The sequence below is a fragment of the Oncorhynchus mykiss genome, chromosome 14 (genome assembly GCF_057628025.1).
Source record: "Oncorhynchus mykiss isolate SJ-2025 chromosome 14, ASM5762802v1, whole genome shotgun sequence".
Lineage (NCBI taxonomy): Eukaryota > Metazoa > Chordata > Actinopteri > Salmoniformes > Salmonidae > Oncorhynchus > Oncorhynchus mykiss.
In genome coordinates this window covers 24210119-24230879 of record NC_143035.1, presented here as the reverse complement: position 1 = coordinate 24230879, position 20761 = coordinate 24210119, and the positions used below count along the sequence as shown (strand labels likewise).

At 42.5% G+C, this 20761-nt stretch overlaps 1 protein-coding gene and 1 pseudogene across 2 annotated transcripts; one reads left to right on the top strand and one right to left on the bottom strand.

The window, feature by feature from the left end:
* Nucleotides 1-10518, bottom strand: part of LOC149978329 (uncharacterized) — a 36678-nt pseudogene extending 26160 nt beyond the window's left edge.
* hs3st1 (heparan sulfate-glucosamine 3-sulfotransferase 1) lies at nt 9228-12192 on the top strand. 2 transcript variants are annotated; one of them, XM_021561556.3, is made up of 2 exons: nt 9228-9491; nt 10377-12192. In XM_021561556.3, exon 2 carries the CDS (start codon nt 10517-10519, stop codon nt 11450-11452), a length of 936 nt encoding a protein of 311 aa, XP_021417231.1. In that variant the 5' UTR covers nt 9228-9491; nt 10377-10516; the 3' UTR covers nt 11453-12192. The 2 variants fall into 2 exon arrangements, with proteins under 2 accessions (XP_021417231.1, XP_021417232.1); XM_021561557.3 differs by having other exon boundaries at nt 9259-9491; nt 10374-12192.
* Nucleotides 12193-20761: the final 8569 nt, after the last annotated feature.

The following is a 20761-nucleotide window of genomic DNA, read 5'->3' as shown; positions in this document are numbered from 1 at the left end:
CTGCCTAGACACTGGTCTCAGAACAGAGGACCTACCATGACCAACAGAGAGCTGTGGCAGGCCATCATATGGCACCATAAGAAAGCATAAGTAAGTAAGCAAGCACATACTGTATGAATTCCTTTTCCAGTTCAATGTAAAAACATGCCAAGGGTCAACAACTTCATTTTGAGTTTCCAACATTCTTCTATTTCTGAATCAGCAGCAGGAATAATTCTAATCATGAAATGGCCATACACTACAGTTTTACTTGTTTATGCCTATAGAGCACAATGCATGCTTTCATTAAATTGGGGATTCTAGTACTCACTGATGACCTGTAATACAGAGTCATTTTTATTATTGTTGGTGAGAGAGAAATTATGATTCACTGACCATATAATTATACTGTGAAATTAGGAGATAAAAATAATAGCCATTGAATGAAAACATAATTGTTGTTCCTTCTAGGTTGATTTGAATAAGAAAGGGACATAACGTGAGCATTTAATGCATGAGCATTTCATGGAATTCTAATTTCCAACCCTGTAAATGAGAATATTAATTTGAATGTGGAACATGTACAACATAACAGTTACTGGCCTAAGGGTTGAACCATGTAGCCATAAACTGTATCAAGAGCTCATAATCAAAACACGAATAGTGTAGGGTAGGAAATAAAAGGGGGAAATAGAATGAACTGTGAAATAGCAAAATGGAACACCTATCACAGACCCTAAGGGAATATTTAAATGGCCACATAGGAGCTCTATGGAAAGATAATGAACAAACACTGTTTTTCAACAAAAACTCTTAGAGCATGAAGTTGGCTTCAATGTGTTTGTTGCTGCATAAACTGTGGTTTCCTCATCTGATTACCAGGTTAATAGCCTGGATATGTATACATACAGTACCACATGCAATGTAGCACCTTTGCTTTTTAGCATAGGTGAGATTTCCACTAAGACCCACATTTGACATCGGTGTGTATTCATTTCTCCTACAGAATACATTGCTACTATGAATACGTGACTTCAATATCATTGATGTTTCTTTGTCACTGACACACCATACCATAGATGAATAGATTTCTTGTTTGTGAATTTTTTCTGTCAACATTCAAATCAGTCACTAAGTGAAAGTACTATCAATAAAGGGACCCACATAGTTTTTTAACCAGGAATATTGTGGTTCAACATTGTCATTGCAAGTTACTCAGTACATTACTAGTTGTGTTGACCCATCAAACAATATGAGGGAAATTATTAGGGACCTCTTGTTCTCTCACTGCATTTCAGTATTGCTTTTGCTACAATGATGACCTCACGTGCCAGGTGAAATTATCATAGCATACTGTACATATTCTGCTCATCTGTAACCCAAGTTACATTTCAATACTTAAAACAGAATATGTGAGTGTGTAAGTGAGTACAGCTCAAAACAAAACTCTAAACATACATGTCAAGGTAGTCCTTGCACTACACTTTGAAAACATGCCACAAATTCCATATATAGAATTTTTCAACCCTTTAGTACTCAATTCAAACCACATGGCTAGTCTAGAGGAGTTATGCATGGTTTTCACTGTTTGATTCTCTCAAGGCCGAGTCCCTTTGATGGTTCGAAGAGTTTAAGCCACTGATGTGGCATGGAGGGCACTTTTATGTGGCGTGAAAGTGTGCAATTGTAATGATAATGTCTGAAAGTGTCCAATTGTAATGATGATGTGTGAAAGCGTCCAATTGTAATGATAATGTGGGCGGCTGGATGATTTTGATCATCCTCACAGTAGGTTTATATCGCTTGGCTCTCAAACTTTGCTGAGTTCACAGTACTTGAGAGAGGAGAAAAATCTGAAGATTACTGACCTGCACATAAAAATCCATGCAGGGAGGCTGTTGATTGGCCATATCAGCACTTAAAAATGTGTATAGGAGCAAGCTACACCAGTCTGCACTATTCACCATAGGAAAATTAATGGCTTGAAGAAACGGATTTGATGGTGACCTTGTACGTACAGTGGTGCCAGGCATCTTAGCCTTTGTGTGGGCAAAAAAACGTATGTAGAAACTGCAGATTGCCCCTTTAATGTGCATAATGGTCAAGGCTGAAAATCAACATAACAGAATTGTTTTTGCAACATGCGTAAAATAGGTTGTACAGTTCAGTACAGTTTAGTACAGTACAGTTCAGTTCAGTACATCCATATTCAGTTGCCTTGCCCCCAGCTACAGTAGTACTAACGTATCCCCACTAATGGGAACTTATCTACACAGGAGCATTCATGAACATAAATAAACTGTCAAATCAATATAGTATTTCCTCCTACAGTATGTCTGCTTGATACTCCCATTGCTTCCTATTCATTTCCACATAGACTACATACTGTACAGTGCATGCATATTTGAGTTTGTGACTGAGCCTTGTCCTGTTTATTCCAATGAAGAAATTACTTCAGCTGTAGCCTAGTCTATGCATGACAGAAATTACGACAGTAAATAACACCCAAGTACATCCGCTCCGTTGAGCAATTTTGAGCCTTTGCCAAGGGACCTACCCACTTTAGCAATGTGTCTATCTACATAGTTTCTCACCAGATTGTTACAGTCACTCTCACTCACACAGACATTTCCATGCTGAGAGAGAGGACACTCACGAGTGACACACAGGAAACAGACAGTAAAAATCTTTGCTAATTGGAGAAAATGTGTCTACGTACAGTAACCCTGAATGACAAAATTATGTATTGTTGTCTTTCTTGTTTCCGAATACAAATCAGAGAGTGATTAACAGTGTGGCTCAACATTTAGCACCGGCTGGCACATGCGGTTAAACTCCCCATCAAAATAAAGTACACTGTGTCAAATCCAAGCTGCGCAATTCATCAGATTCTTCATATACAGTTGATAATATTCTCACCCATCAGACTATTGTCAATATAATATTATCTTTAGGCTAATTATATTATATGTGCTAAACTAGTTTTGATATAATTTAGGTGTAGTTTCAATGGGCCATCATCAGCTGCACAGGCCTGATGGGCGGAGCAATGACATGTCCTCTTAACTGCTTATAACACAAATTATGTTTGAGATATTAAGATTCTAACAATAATAGTGTGTTAAATAGACATATTTAGGAAAGGGGGGACATAACTTTAAAAATGGCAGAGTAATTAAAAGAGTAAATTAGTTTTGTGTCAGTTTTGAGCTCTCGGCACTCCTAGTGTTCAAATATTACATTTGTGGCCACCTAGCCTAGCCTAGCATTTCCTGGTCGCTGAGACAGTGAGAGGTTGCCTAGCCTAACCTAGCCTAGCATCTCCTGATCGCTGAGACAGTGAGAGGTTGCCTAGCCTAACCTAGCCTAGCCGACAATCTCCTGGTCACTGAGACAGTGAGAGGTTGCCTAGCCTAGCCGACAATCTCCTGGTCAGTGAGACAGTGAGAGGTTGCCAAACCTATTGTGATTATTACTGTGATTATTACTGTTCTAACAGGGCATTACATATATGTAACATATGTAACGAATGCATCGTATGAATGTACCATCAAATGTGAACTGAAGATTATTTTACGTTTTGTTGTTCTAAATTTGTTTGTTGAGATTTATTTTTTGTTGTTACATATGTTCTAGTCTCATACTATTAATTATAGGCCTATGGTTTATTATGTGTAGATCTATCTGAGTCACATGTTAAATGCAAGACTCATGGATTTACATAGGCCTACAATACTATTTGGTCAGTAATGTGAAATCACATGTTAGATGGTTTGTTGTGTGCAATCAATTACAGTATGTAATAGGGTAGGCTATGCTTTTATGATAATTTTATTATGATTTGAGTGGCCACATTTTGGCCCACTTACATTTTTGCTGGCCCTGCCATCAATATATTTATGCCTACACCACTAGTCTGAAAGTTGGTTGAATATGCAAAACATTCTTGGTCCATTCTTGGTCCAGTCCACAGTTATATTTTATTTATTTCACCAAGTAGGCTAGTTGAGAACAAGTTCTGTGACTGCGACCTGGCCAAGATGAAGCAAAACAGTTCAACACAAACAGCACAGAGTTACACATGGCAAAAACAAACATACAATCAATTATACAGTAGAAAAGTCTATATACAGCATGTGCAAATGAGGTAGGATAAGGGAGGTAAGGCAATAAATAGGCCACGGTGGCAAAGTAATTACAATATAGCAATTAAACACTGGAAAGGTAGAATGTGCAGAAGATGGATGTGCAAGTAGAGATACTGGGGTGCAAAGGAGCAAGATAAATAAATACAGTATGGGGATGAGGTAGATTGGATGGGCTATTTACAGATGGGCTATGTACAGGTGCAGTGATCTGTGAGCTGCTCTGACAGCTGGTGCTTAAAGCTAGTGAGGGAGGTAAGAGTCTCCAGCTTTAGTGATTTTTGCAGTTCGTTCAAGTCATTGGCAACAGAGAACTGGAAGGAGAGGCAGCAAAAGGAAGAATTGGCTTTAAGGGTGACCTGTGAAATATACCTCCTGGAGCGCATGCTACGGGTGGGTGCTGCTATGGTGACAAGTGAGCTGAGATAAGGCAGGGCTTTACCTAGAGGAGACTTGTAGATAACCTGGAGCCAGTGGGTTTGGCGATGCATATGAAGCGAGGGCCAGCCAACGAGCGCATACAGTTTGCAGTGGTGGGTAGTATATGGGGCTTTGGTGACAAAACGGATGGCACTGTGATAGACTGCATCCAATTTGTTGAGTAGAGTGTTGGAGGCTATTTTGTAAATGACATCCCCGAAGTCGAGGATCGGTAGGATGGTCAGTTTTAGGAGGGTATGTTTGGCAGCATGAGTGAAGGATGCTTTGTTGCGATATAGGAAGCCGATTCTAGATTTAATTTTGGATTGGAGATGTTTAATGTCTGAAAGGAGAGTTTACAGTCTAACCAGACACCTAGGTATTTGTAGTTGTCCACATATTCTATTCTAGTCAGAACCGTCCAGAGTAGTGATGCTGGATGGGCGGGCAGGTGCGGGCAGCGATCGGATGAAGAGCATGCATTTAGTTTTACTTGCATTTAAGAGCAGTTGGAGGCCACTGAAGGAGAGTTGTATCAAATCAAATTTCAAATCAAATGTATTTATATAGCCCTTCTTACATCAGCTGATATATCAAAGTGCTGTACAGAAACCCATCCTAAAACCCCATACAGCAAGCAATGCAGGTGTAGAAGCACTGTGGCTAGGAAAACTCCCTAGAAAGACCAAAACCTAGGAAGAAACCTAGAGAGGAACCAGGCTATGAGCGGTGGCCAGTCCTCTTCTGGTTGTGCCGGGTGGAGATTATAACAGAACATGGCCAAGATGTTCAAATGTTCATAAATTACCAGCATGGTCAAATAATAGTAATAATAGTAAACACAGTGAATAATAGTAATCCAGTTGAAACTGGAGCAGCAGTACGGCCAGGTGGACTAGGGACAACAAGGCGTCATCATGCCAGGTAGTCCTGAGGCATGGTCCTAGGGCTCAGGTCCTCCAAGAGAGAGAAAGAGAGCATTAGAGAGAGCATACTTAAATTCACACAGGACACCGGATAGGACAGGAGAAATACTCCAGATATAACAGACTGACCCTAGCCCCCTGACACAAACTACTGCAACATAAATACTGGAGGTTGAGACAGGAGGGGTCAGGAGACACTGTGGCCCCATCCGATGATGCCCCCAGACAGGGCCAAACAGGCAGGATATAACCCCACCCACTTTGCCAAAGCACAGCTCCCACACCACTTGAGGGATATCTTCAACCACCAACTTACCATGTATGGCATTGAAGCTCGTCTGGAGGTTAGTTAACACAGTGTCCAAAGAAGGGCCAGAGGTATACAGAATGGTGTCGTCTGCGTAGAGGTGGATCAAAGAATCACCAGCAGCAAGAGCGACATCTTTAATGTATGCAGAGAAAAGAGTCGGCCCGAGAATTGAACCCCGTGGCACCCCCATAGAGATTGCCAGAGGTCCGGACAACAGGCCCTCCGATTTGACACACTGAATTCTATCAGAGAAGTAGTTGGTGAAACAAGCAAGGCAATCATTTGAGAAACCAAGGCTGTTGAGTCTGCCAATAAGAATGTTGTGATTGACAGAGTCGAAAGCCTTAGCCAGGTCGATGAATACGGCTGCACAGTAATATCTCTTATCGATGGCGGTTATGATATCGTTTAGGACCTTGAGCGTGGCTGATGTGCACCCATGACCAGCTCTGAAACCAGATTGCATAGTGGAGAAGGTACGGTGGGATTCGAAATGGTCGGTAATCTGTTTGTTAACTTGGCTTTCAAAGACCTTAGAAAGGCAGGGTAGAATAGATATAGGTCTGTAACAGTTTGGCTCTAGAGTGTCTCCCCGTTTGAAAAGGGTTATGACCGCAGCAGCCTTCCAATCTATGGGAATCTCAGACGATACGAAAGAGGTTGAACAGGCTAGTAGTAGGGGTTTCAATAATCTTGGCAGATCATTTTAGAAAGAGGGTCCAGATTGTCTAGCCCGGCTGATTTGTAGGGTCCAGATTTTGCAGCTCTTTCAGAACATCAGCTATCTGGATTTGGGTGAAGGAGAAGTGGGGGAGGCTTGGGCAAGTAGTTGAGGGGGGTGGAGGACTGTTGATTGGGGTAGGGGTAGCCAGGTGGAAAGCATGGCCAGACGTAGAAAAATGCTTATTGAAATTCTCAATTATTGTGGATTTATCGGTGGTGACAGTGTTTCCTAGCCTCAGTGCAGTGTGCAGCTGGGAGGAGGTGCTCTTTTTCTCCATGGACTTTACAGTGTCCCAGAACATTTGTGAGTTTGTGCTACAGGATGAAAATTTCTGTTTGAAAAAGCTAGCCTTAGCATATTTGTACCTAACTTCCCTGAAAAGTAGCATATCGATGCTAATGCAGAACGCCACAGGATGTTTTTGTGCTGGTTAAGGGCAGTCAGGTCTGAAGAAAACTAAGGGCTATATCTGTTCCTGGTTCAACATGTTTTGAATGGGGCATGCTTTTTTAAGATGGTGAGGAAGGCACTTTTAAAGAATAATCAGGCATCCTCTACTGACGGGATGAGGTCAATATCCTTCCAGGATACCCTGGCCAGGACGCTTAGAAAGGCCTGCTCGCTGAAGTGTTTTCAAGAGCGTTTGACAGTGATGATGGGTCGTCGTTTGACCGCAGACCCATTACGGATGCAGGCAATGAGGCAGTGATCGCTGAGATCTTGGTTGAAAACAGCAGAGGTGTATTTGGAGGGCAAGTTGGTTAGGATGTTATCTATGAGGGTGCCCGTGTTTAAGGATTTGGGGTTGTACCTGGTGGGTTCATTGATCATTTGTGTGAGATTGAGGGCATCAAGCTTAGATTGTACGATGGTCGGGGTGTTAAGCATGTCACAGTTTAGGTTACCTAGCAGCACGAGCTCTGAGGATAGATTTGGGGCAATCAATTCACATATGGTGTCCAGGGCACAGCTGGGGGCAGAGGGTGGTATATAGCAAGCGGCAACGGTGAGAGACTTGTTTCTGGAAAGGTGGATTTTTAAAAGTAGAAGCTCAAATTATTTGGGTACAGACCTGGATAGTAAGACAGAACTCTGCAGGCTATCTCTGTAGTAGATTGCAACACCGCCCCCTTTGGCAGTTCTATCTTGTTGGAAAATGGTATAGTTAGGGATGGAAATTTCAGGGTTTTTGGTGGTTTTCAGTCACGGCTAGGACATCCGGGTTGGCAGAGTGTGCTAAAGCAGTGAATAAAATAAACTTAGGGAGGAGGCTTCTAATGTTAACATGCATGAAACCAAGGCTTTTACGGTTACAGAAGTCAACAAATGAGAGCACCTGAGGAGTAGGAGTGAAGCTAGGCACTGTAGGGCCTGGATTAACCTCTACATCACCAGAGGAACAGAGGAGGAGTAGGATAAGGGTACGGCTAGCAGACCGGGGCTAGCAGGCTAGCAGACCGGGGCTAGCAAGCTAGCAGACCGGGGCTAGCAAGCTAGCAGAAAGGCCTTAGAGGGATGTCTCGTCGGAGGAAAGTCTGTTTTAGCCTCCGCGTGCGGTGATGTCGATAGACCAGACGTGATGGATTAGTAGGGTTCCGAGTAGCAGAAGGGTCCAAGTCCAATTGTCAAATTAGGTATAGTGGCTGGATCTATACAGCTAACAGTCCAATATGCTCTAAACGACTAGCGGGCCACGGCTAGCAGCTAGCGGGCCGCGGCTAGCGGATGGACATTCAGGGGATGTCGCGATGTAGAGACCAGTTGAGTACCCCCTCGAGCAGATTACGTCGTAGTCCAGTCATGAGGAATCGGTGGGGTTCCGTGCCCCGTACTGGCAATAGAAGGGGTCCAGGTATTGTAGTCCAGGAGTAGCTGCTGGGCCTCTTTAGCTAGCCCGGGAGAGAGGGCCTAGCATGGGCTAGCTCCAGGCTAATTGGTGCTTGCTGCGATGATCCAGGTGAAAATGTCTAGAGCTTGCGGTAGGAATCCGGGGATATGGAGAGAAAATAGGTCCGGTATACTCTGGTTTGTGTCGCGTTGTACAAACTGGAGAGAGCTTTCCGAGCTAATGGTTAGCTGATGACCTCTAGCAGTGGTTAGCTGACTACTAGCTAGTAGCTAGTGAGCTGGCTAGCTTCTGTTGGGGGATCCTTGATTTGAGGTTAATAAAAATACTTTAAAACAGGTCCGCACCACATTGGGTGAGGCAGGTTGCAGGAGAGTGTTTTGAAGTTGAGATTTAGAAAAAAATATAAAAAGATATGCGAAGAAAAAGATATAAAAAGGTATATACATGGGTCACGACAAGAAGAAGGACAAAAGATGTCTGACTGCTAAGCCATCTTGCATTTTTGATTTATTATTGACATAAATCAAGTTGTTTTATAGGCTTGTGTGACACTGTGACATATTTAAACATGGAAAATGTTTCAACACTGGATTTATCTGAATCATAATTTCTCAAAGTGTACTCTAGTTGATAAACTAATACTATGTTTTTCCAGCTTGAAGTGTTGTTCACCTGTACCTGTAGCTCACGGTCACATTTTGACAAGAAATTAAACTTCATGACTTTGCTGCCCTACCTTCACCTGAAATATATGTCAGAAAGTCATCAGAAAGATATGATGCCTACTTACTCATCATCACATCCATAAACGCTATCTGTAATTTACCATAAAATTGCCGGAAGACTGAGTCAGAGAGGGGGAGTGGTCTCCACTGCGTAATGTGGGTGCGTGAGCCTACGTTATCCAGCCATAACTCGGAATACGAGGAACCACACAAGCCCGCAACACTCGCAGAAGAGGGACGTGCAAACAAAGTTGAGTAACGACAATTTAAGCTGCAGCAATATTTTCACGTTCTAATGTATCTGGAATAGATTTTCGAACTGGTGGATCCCTGACTTCATTTTTCAAGGACTCTCCCTCACCAAGAACATTGAAAAGGAGTGCTCAATGAACTTTAGTTCGACAAATACAAAGGTAAGATTTCAATTGCATTCCAATGGTAGAACTGATTGCTAAAACTCGGACGAGGAATGCATGCACACGTTTGTTTCGTAGGGATTTGAATGTTGGCTAAAAAAACGTCTACAAACATTTCATATCCGACAGTAAATGTTTGAAATGTGCACCCTGGCTGTCGTATATAGAGTCTAAGTTATAGTTTATTATTGCCTACTTTACAATATTTTTACTCCGTTTATTTTCCTCTGCAGGCTATTGCACTTGAATTCTTATTTTTACAGACACGTCTTTTCAACAACAATAAAATGAAGTATTCCATTGACACCCCGTTTTCAATCTGAAGTACCCGATGATATATCACAATCTCAGGTTCAATTCCCCTTATTGATGTCTTGAGAGTCTGAATAGTGATTTGCATCTGTAGAGACAGTGGTGCAATGCCATAGGGTTAAATAGAGATTGGGAGAAACCTATTGATTTCTGTTGAACAAATCAGAGTAATATTGCAATTAACTATCATGCTTATTACACTACCTTGGTAATTTTACAGAATGATTTAATCATGCAATACAATCGTTTTTTATTTATTAACACTCTGGAAAGATGTGTACACTGTGATGAGAGTGACAGTTAGATGAGTTATGTAGTCTACACATGACAACTATTCAACTTAAGCTCTCTGCACACTAGAGAATGTACACTTGCAACTAGCCTAATAGATTCATTTGAGCTAATGTAAACATCCATGTCTTTATTTCTGGCATTTGGCATACAATGTATTTGTATATATTAAGCCTAGGGGAAATGTATGTATGTATTTATATATTTATTTACTTACTTACTTATCAGCTGCAGTGTCAAGTGTCATCTAATGATGCCTCTGTTCTTTTGTCCTAGCAGTGTTGCTGTGATCGACAGAGAGGAGGCACCATTGTTCTTTCTCAAGTGGACCGTCGTCCTCAGTCAGCTGCTCTTTCAATGTTGGATACCGTTGTGCTCCTTTAGCCAGGCTGAAATCTACCAGGTTGAGGACCTCCCTCATGGCGGCCTTTTTCTTCGGGCTGCTTCTCTTCGCGATGCAGCCCCCCCCTATCCCCTCCAGGCCCGCGGAGAGGGGTGACCGGGGACCCCCTCCGTCCCCCACCGCCTCTTCCCCACTGGCCCTCAATGACACCGGGGCCACCGGCCACCCCAACGGGACCTTCAAGCAGTTGCCTCACATCATCATCATCGGCGTGAGGAAGGGCGGCACACGGGCGCTCATCGAGATGCTCAGCCTGCACAGCGCGGTAGCAGCGGCCGAGAACGAGGTGCATTTTTTTGACTGGGAGAGTCACTTCCAGAAGGGCATACCCTGGTATCTCAGCCAGATGCCCTTCGCCCTCCCTGACCAGCTGACTGTGGAGAAAACCCCTGCCTACTTCACCTCCAGCAAGGTGCCTGAACGCATCCACGACATGAACCCAGGCATCAAGCTGCTGCTCATTCTCCGGGACCCAACCGAGCGGGTTCTGTCGGACTACACCCAGGTCTTCTACAACCGTCTTCAGAAGCACAAGCGCTACCAGCCCATCGAGTCATTGCTTGTGAAGGACGGAGAGATCAACCTAGGATACAAAGCTCTCAACCGTAGCCTGTATCACCTGCACCTTCAGAACTGGCTGCGTTACTTCCCCCTAGAGAGCATCCATGTTGTGGACGGGGATAAGCTGATCAGGGACCCCTTCCCGGAGATGAAGAGAGTGGAGAGGTTCCTGAATCTAGAACCGCAGATAAACGCATCTAACTTCTACTTTAACAAGACTAAAGGCTTCTACTGCCTGAGGGACCACGGGCGAGAGCGTTGTTTACATGACTCTAAGGGCAGGGCGCACCCTCACGTGGCTCCCGCCATCCTCCACAAACTCTACCGATTCTTTCATGAACCCAATAGGAAGTTCTTTGAGCTTGTGGGCCGAACATTCAACTGGAACTGAGTTGTTATTCAGGCCAGTATTAACCACAGTTCTGATTCTCATGTTAAAGAGCTGATCCTGAAGCTGTACAGAGTATAAAAGGGAGATTTAAGCTAGATATATATTTGTATTATTTGAAACGTGTGGCAGCGTTCTGACCAGCAACTATCAAGACAGACTTGGCACATCTGTTTTTTTTGTCTATCGTCATTCATTGCAAGTCAATACAAGTTTATTTAGTCTTGTTTTGGCTTCATCGATAACCTGGTGTCCTCACCTCTCTGTGTAGTGCATGGCAGACACATGCATTATTATTTAATTCTAAATCACTTCAAAGCAATGGAGTGATCAATGATAAGGGCATTCAAAGGTCGATTTAAGTTAACGTGTCACATGCCATTTTTAAGGATTGCATGTCTGCAACAACTCTTTTGAGCATCAATCTGAAGAACAGTATGCCTGTATTTCCATTGATGTGCTGTCATCAGTAGCACACATGTTATTTTTGCTAACAGTCATTATTCAGTGTTCTGAAGGGTCTATATGCTGCTACGCTATTATTATTATTTGTATTTTTTTTCAGGCACATTCATACTGAATAGATACATAGTTTAAGAAGCCATTGAGTAACAAAGGGTCGAATACGTATTATGGTCATTGCTATGTCCACATGTACTACAGTATACTGTAAATAATATTATAATAGATTTTTTTTCTATAGTGAAGGATTAACACAATAATAAAGATGTATTTTGCTATAATATGTTTTTGGTCTATCTCTGTATGTACACCTCATATTTCATCCCACAACGTTATTTAATTTTCAGGATATGAAGGGGGAAAAAAGCTTTACAGACTGCTAATGTACACATTCGGAGTCCGGTATGGGATGTTTCGTCATTTGTATTTATTATGGTTAAAGGAGATGAGCATGATGCCTAGATGAGATCTTTCCAATGATTTATAGCACTCCATTCCTATGGAGGACTGTTCCTACTGGGGAGAGCCAATATGGCTGACCGGTGGCTTCAAAGCCTCTCAATAATACAAATGTACATAGCATCAGAAATACAGGGTTTATATACTACATTGGATCTTTAACAAACATTTCAGTCTTGAAATGCCTGCTTGGCTACCCTGCATATGTCTAAGCCAGTGTAGACAGAAGCCCTCTAACAGCTGTGGGAGACACTTCTGCTTTGTTAGTAGTGGGTGCTGAGGACCGAATAGTGGGTGCTGAGGACAGATGCTAGTTGGTTGCTTCTTGCATTCATGTGAGATATCATGGTGACATTCAATGGCTGTACAGTATGCTGTCTGGTATATTTTTCATGTAAATGGTTGCAGGAGGATATTTGGTGTAGAGCGAAAGATATGTGTGTTATGAGCGCGTTCTAGCGGGAGGATACAGGTAAGGTTAAGTCAAACTGTGTTTAATCAAAATAGAAGTTGTTTATGACTAAAGGTGTGTCCATACTATATTTTTTAAACAATTAATTATTCATTCAAACCTTTTCTGGTGCTATTATGGGACACTCTGGGTATTTGAATTAAGAAAAGTAGATCCACCAGTTCACATTATATTGTGTTGAATTTAAAGACGCAGTTATATAACTTTGGGCGACCCAACACAATTCATATAGAAATGTGAGTTAAAGATCTATCGTTCTCATTGAATGCAAGTGTAAGAAACGGTAGATCTGTACTATGTGTGCTATGTGTATGCTTCCCGTTAAGTTTTGGTACTTTCGGTTTTGTGCAACACCTTCAAAACGCTACAAATATTTTTATTTTATATATTTCTCAGTGGTTTAGAGGGTACAATGATTCTCTACTATTCTCTAATGGCGGAGTGATTTCTGCATATTGCACCTTTAATTCTGTGGTAGCTTAGTTCCACGTAGAACCATAGAGCACCTCCAGGACTGCCCAGACAGATTCCTAACCCTCTTAATCTCCTTAATGCAAACCAAAGCATTCTTACTACCTCTTTCAGTCTGTGGAGAGCAATGCTGGCTAAATTCCTCTGAGATCACATATGGTTTTGTGGTTATTGTTGAGTTATGCCATCAGCGGCCGTCATCGGAACATGTCGAAGCAGGTCACAGACATCAAGGAAGCGAGATAGAGATAGATACAAAGCAAAGAGAGAGTGCCTGAAGATGGGGAGAGATGAAAATCCCTAGTAACATTATCACTATTTTTGAGCTCAAGGTTGCATTATGTTTTGAGTGACATTGCTTTTGACTTTGATGGAAATGTTTCAGGCCTCCAGGCAGCCACCAGACAGCCTTCAAAGGGGACTCGACTGGGGAAAAACTCTGTAGGGGTTGCTCATATGCATCCTCCAAAAAATACATTCCAACAGATGATCTTTCCTCTGTGACCTTTGTTGACCTTTCCAGGTCAAACAAGGACTCTCCTCCTCCTTTCCTGTATGTATCCACTCCCCTCTTTGCTGAGCCGGACTACTAAGTGGAAGGTGTCGTTGAGACGAGCAGCAGTGAAGCCAGCAGGAGACCATGAGAGAGTCTCTTGAGACAAGCTTGTTCACAGATTCTACGAAAACCTACACCTACTAAGCTAAGTGCTCTCTCAAATGTTTTTTTGTTGTTGTCAAACTTACCATTGAAACTACATCTCTCAGTGTTTAGAGAGGACACAACCTTTCTCTGACATGCTCCTAAAAGTCCACCTGTAGCCATACTGTAAGTCTACCCACACTTTATAGAATATTAACACAGAATCTATTAAGAGTTCATGAAAGCCTCATGAGTCCCAATCAGCTGTGGAGCTGATCAAATGAAAGGCTTACAGTCGTAGATATTCTTTCAACATCGCTAAATTAATTGGTATTGGGTGAGGGCAAGCTGAGGGAGTGTGGGGGGACTGACTATACAAGTCAGTCTATACAAGTCAGACTAATGGACTGGCACTACTTCTAGTACACTCTCCCCCTGACACCACATTGCTGACCATGGAATATTCTGGATGACATCTACACACACACACACACACTCTCCCATCTCTCCCCTGCCAGTCCACTCTTGTTGTTTTTGATGGGCTTGTTTCCTCTGAATTACAATCAGCCACTCATACTGTGAACTTTAAAGGGATGATGTGATCCAATGGAGTATGACCCCTTCTCTGGTTACCAGGGCTGCAGCCTTCTTTTAATTACAATAGATTGTTTGTCCACTCAATGTGTGAAGGACAGCAGAAATGTGAAGCGCACACACCAACATAAACACACTCTCTTTCTCTCTCTCCCCCTCTCTCTGTCACAGACACACACACACACCAAGACACACATACATGTACACACACTTTCAGGGGTGACCCTGCCGGGACAGACCCCCCGACTAAATCAATGTGTAAATTCTTAGAAGGGAAGCTATTGCTGAACTATTTCATGCTCTATTCTTTACAACTGAAACAATGCGTTCCTTAGAGGAAGAATGAACATAACAGAGGAATGTTCAAGCTACGTTCCTTACATGCCTTGTATCTGTGGATGAAGGCTCACTGGCACACTGATCATTCAATTCTCTGTTTGTATTTCAAGACAAAAGTATACATTTAAAAGTAAATTGTCACAATTCCTCTCTGGAAAACAGACGAGTGAATGGAGACATGTCTGTTTCATCTTGAAAAGCATTGACCACTCAGCAACACCATTTGCAGTGAGCCATATTCAAGTGACATTCACCAACAAAGATGAAGGAGCGTCTCTTAGAAAAGGTGACCTTGGGGCCTCCCGAGTGGCGCAGCGGTCTAAGGCACTGCAGTGCTTGAGGCGTCACTACAGATCCGTGTTTGATCCCGGACTGTGTCGCAGCCGGCCTCGACCGGAAGACTCATGATGCGACGCATAATTGTCCCATTGTCGTCTGGGTTAGTAGAGGGTTTGGCCGGCTGGGATGTCCTTGTCCCATTGCGCTCTAGCGAATCCTGTGGCGGGCTGAGCGCATGGACGCTGACACTGTAGCCAGTTGTACAGTGTTTCATCCGACACATTGGTGGCTGTCTTCCGGGTTAAGCGAGCAGTGTGTCAAGAAACAGTGCCACTTGTCAGGGACGTGTTTCAGAGGAAGCATGGCTCTCGATTTTCGCCTCTCCTTATTCCGTATGGGAGTTGCAGCGATGGTGTCACGTTCGTTGTAATGAGACCAAGGTGCAGCGTGATTAGAATACATTCTTATTTTAATGGAGGAAGAACACTTAAATAAACAAACTAACCAAAACAACAAAACGAACGTGACGCTATGAACAATGAGTGCAGACACAGGCAACTACACATAAACAATAACCCACAAAATACCCAATGAATATGGCTACCTAAATATGGTACCCAATCAGAGACAACGATAAACAGCTGCCTCTGATTGAGAACCAATCTAGGCAACCATAGACATTTAAACCCCTAGACATACAAAAACGCCTAGACATACAAAAACCCCTAGACAATACAAAACTAAACAAACCACCCTTGTCACACCCTGACCTAACCAAAATAATAAAGAAAACAAAGATATCTAAGGTCAGGGCGTGACAGGTGGGACCTGACTGCAACTACCAATTGGATATCACGAAATTGGGGAGAAACAGAGGTAAACAATTTTTTTAAATAATAAATATAAAAAGTGACCTTGAGATGAGGACAGGGTGGCCCAATAAAAATGGTTAAGAAGCCTCTCAGCCTTTTCTGTTGTCTTTACGGTCATTCATTATAAATGTCCTAAGGTGTTCGACGAATACTGGATATCACTTCTAAATGAGCAGCTTTGATTAAACAATGGCAAGGCATATTGAGGAGGCAGTCTAACAATCTCAACTGGTCACGCTATTTTTAAGAGGGCAGTCAGGCTTAGTTGTATTGAGTGGCACCGTTGTCCCTTGTGTCTTACATGCTCCTAAATATGGCGTAATACCACTTTACCAATGAGATCCACACAGTGCATTAGAAACATAAATTTGCCAGCTTATGATATCTTTCTAAGTGGCAATTTTTCAACAGACTTATAATGGACTGGAGAAAACAAATCTGGCTCCCTGTTCCCTTCAGTTGATCTGGGAACTTTGTAGAAACAGTTGGTGGAATAGGGACTCTGGATTCCTGTAAAAACCATATCATTGCTGACTGAAACTTGGAATATCTCCCAGGACTCCTGGCTCTAAACATTTTGGAGGATTCAAGGAGAAGAACCTTCACACATTTTCCCTTCCATGCTGAATGAAAGCTATTTTGGCATGAGACGGGTGATCAAATCAATCGAATTACCTGAATTAAGTACAGCTTAGGGCTCCAAGTAATTTCCCTCCTGACAGAGATCATACAAATCATCAATTTCCAGCCACATTTTTTATATTTCCCACCACTAATTCACTGGTCACCCCGAAAGCCAATTCCTCCTTCATCTGCCTCTCCTTCCAGTTCTCTGCTGCCATTGACTGGAACGAACTGCAAAAATCACTGAAGCTGGAGACTCATATCTCCCTCACTAGCTTTAAGCACCAGCTGTCAGAGCAGCTCACAGATCACTGCACTTGTACATAGCTCATCTGTAAATAGCCCATCCAACTACCTCATCCCCATACTGTTAGTTTATTTTTATTTTTTGCTCCTTTGCACCCCAGTATCTCTACTTTCACATTCATCTTCTGCACATACATCACTCCAGTAATTGTAATTATTTTGCCACTATGGCCTATTTTTTGCCTTACCTCCCTTCTCCTACCTCATTTGCACACATCGTATATAGCCTTTTTCTATTGTATTGTTGACTGTATGTTTGTTTTACGCCATGTGTAACTGTGTTGTTGTATGTGTCACACTGCTTTGCTTTATCTTGGCCAGGTCGCAGTTGCAAATGAGAACTTGTTCTCAACTAGCCTACCTGGTTAAATAAAGGTGAAATAAATAAAAAAAAATATCTTTGGGCATTTTAATTTCCTAACTTGTCATCACAACAAATAAGGGATCAGTTAAACTGAAATGTGGTTGTGCCTTCTGTGTGCTGCCTTTTCCCTTTACGAACTGATGAGACATTAATGGATGTACTGAGTGGTAAAGCAGGGCTATGCAGCTCGTGATGATGTATGTATTTGCAGTCGTTCCTTCATATTTGACACATCCAGTGCACAGTGCAATCCAGTCATTGCAATGCTGTGTTATCAGTCATTCCCTGGCATGGCATTCCCTGACAGAGGCATAAGCCCTGGTGGCCAAGGATAAGTCCCGCTGCTACCAGACACCTCTGCCTGTGTAGAGAATGACTGGGCCCACAGATAGCCCCGGCTCCCTCTCCAGGGAACACGTGTGTGTGTGTGTGTGTGTGTGTGTGTGTGTGTGTGTGTGTGTGTGTGTGTGTGTGTGTGTGTGCGTGCATGTGTGCGTGCATGCGTGCGTGCGTTCATTTCATAGGAATTGGCAGGGAATAATCTGTTTAAGCGTTAGGGTCTGACTTAAGACTGATATGGCTTAAAATGAAAAGCATTCCCCCAAGTGTGTTAGACTAACAGAAATACAGAAATGAGCTCCACTGAACGGAATGCAACTTTACATTAATAGCGAAATGCTCCCATTTGCTGGACATTATGAGAGAGTGTATTTGGACACTGGCCAATTCTCATGTTTCATTACATTTACAACTCTGTTGAAGAAAGATTGGTTCTACTGTCCAAGAAACCATGATAACTGACAAATGATCAAATAGGAAACTATTATGATGTGAAATCATTCGTGCACAGTATTAAAAATAAAAACAGTTCAAAAGTCTGTTTTTTCCATCGTCTTTATTTGACAGTGTAGAGTTGCACCTGATTGAAACCATGTGTTGTTCTGACCCCTGAACAGCGCTGGTATGGTCCCAAAAACATGCGCTGGATGAGACAGCTCCGCTCCAGGTGGATGAGACATACTAAACTACATTTTGGAATGTTAGAGGGTTTCTTTCAGCAGCTAATAGCACACAGGCAGTATTTTCTCCACCCAGATAACATATTTTCACTTATCTCTGTTCTCTCTGATCTCTGCAATGTGAAAAGGGAGCATATTTGGTCATTTGTGGACACTGAGCCATAGAGTTTCAGAGGGGTATTCCATTTTAAGTTAAGAATTAGAGAAAAAAAATTCTGTTGATTTACAAACTGTGGCAATCATTACACTCTGCATATAAATACATTATTATTTATTGGGGGCGGCAGGGTAGCCTAGTGGTTAGAGCGTTGGACTAGTAACCGGAAGGTTGTGAGTTCAAACCCCCGAGCTGACAAGGTACAAATCTGTCGTTCTGCCCCTGAACAGGCAGTTAACCCACTGTTCCTAGGCCGTCATTGAAAATAAGAATTTGTTCTTAACTGACTTGCCTGGTTAAATAAAGGTAAAATTAAATTTAGCAAATGCATATTCCCCCAATGTATAGTGGGGGCAGGTAGCCTAGTGGTTAGAGTGTTGCAAGATTGAATCTCCGAACTGACAAGGTAAAAATCTGTTGTTCTGCCTCTGAACAAGGCAGTTAATCCACTGTTCCTAGGCTGTCATTTAAAATAAGAAATTGTTCTTAACTGACTTGCCAAGGTAAATAAAATGTGCAATTTTGTCACACAACACAATGCCACAGATGTCTCAAGTTTTGAGGGAGCGTGCAATTGGCATGCTGACTGCAAGAATTTCCACCAGAGCTGTTTCCAGAAAATTGAATGTTCAAATTTCTACCACACGTTTGTCGTTTTAGAGAATTTGGTAGTATGTCCAACCGGCCTCACACCTTCAGACCATGTGTAAACACGCCAGCCCAGGACCTCCACATCGGCTTCTTCACCTGCGGGATTGTCTGAGACCAGCCACATGTTCAGCTGATGAAACTTTGCACAAGCAAAGAATTTATGCAAAAACTGTCAGAAACCATCTCAGGGAAGCTCATCTGCGTGCTCGTCATCCTCACCAGGGTCTTGACCTGACTGCAGTTCTGCGTCGTAACCAACTTCAGTGGGCAAATGCTCACCTTCGATGGCCACTGGCACGCTGGAGAAGTGTGTACTGGGAAGATGGCAGACAGCATGTATGGCATTGTGTGGGCGTGCGGTTTGCTGATGTCAACGTTGTGAACAGAGTGCCCCATGGTGGCGGTGGGGTTATGGTATGGGTAGGCACAAGCTAAGGACAACAAACACAATGCAATTTATCGATGACAATTTGAATGCACAGAGATACCATGACGAGATCCTGAGGCCCATTGTTGTACCATTCATCAGCCTCCATCACCTCATGTTTTAGCATGATAATGCACGGCCCCATGTCGCAAGGATCTGTATACAGTCTCTGGAAGCTGAAAATGCACCAGACTTGTCACCCATTGAGCAACTTTAGAATGCTCTGGATCGACTTGTACGGCAGCGTGTTCCAGTTCCCGCCAATATCTAGCATCTTTGCACAGCCATTGAAGAGGAGTGGGACAACATTCAACAGGCCACAATCAAACAGCCTGATCAACTCTATACGAAGGAGGTACAGTACGTCGCGCTGCATGAGGAAAATGGTGGTCACACCAGATACTGACTGATTTTCTGATCCATGCCCCTACATTTTTTAAAGGTATTTGTGACCAACAGATGCATATCATGTCATGTGAAATCCATATAGGGCCTATTTAATTTATTTCAATAGACTGATTTCCTAATATGAACTGTACCTCAGTAAAATCTTTGAAATTGTTGCATGTTGCATTTATATTTTTGTTCAGTGTATACAGTGCATTCGAAAAGTATTCAGACCCCTTGACTTTTTCCACATGTTGTTACGTTACAGCCTTATTCTAAAATGGGTTAAATAAAAAACACACCTCATCAATCAGCATTCAAAACCCCATAATGACCAACTGAAAACAGGTTTTCAGACATTTTTGCAAATGTATTAAAAGCAAAGAACAGAAATACCTTATTCACATAAGTAAATAAGTATTCAGTACATAAGTATTCAGATCCTTTGGTATGAGACTCAAAATTGAGCTCAGATGCATCCTGTTTCCATTGATCATTCTTGAGATGTTTCTACAACTTGATTGGAGACCACCTTTGGTAAATTCAATTGATTGGACATGATTTGGAAAGGCACACACCTGTCTTTATAAGGTCCAATAGTTGACAGTACATGTCAGAGCAAAAAGCAAGCCATGAGTTTGAAGGAATTGTCCGTAGAGCGCAGAAACAGGATTGTGTTGAGGCACAGATCTGGGGAAGGTTACCAAAATGTTTTTGCGGCATTGAAAATCCTCAAAAACACAGTGGCCTCTATCCTTCTTAAATGGAAGAAGTTTGGAACCACCACGA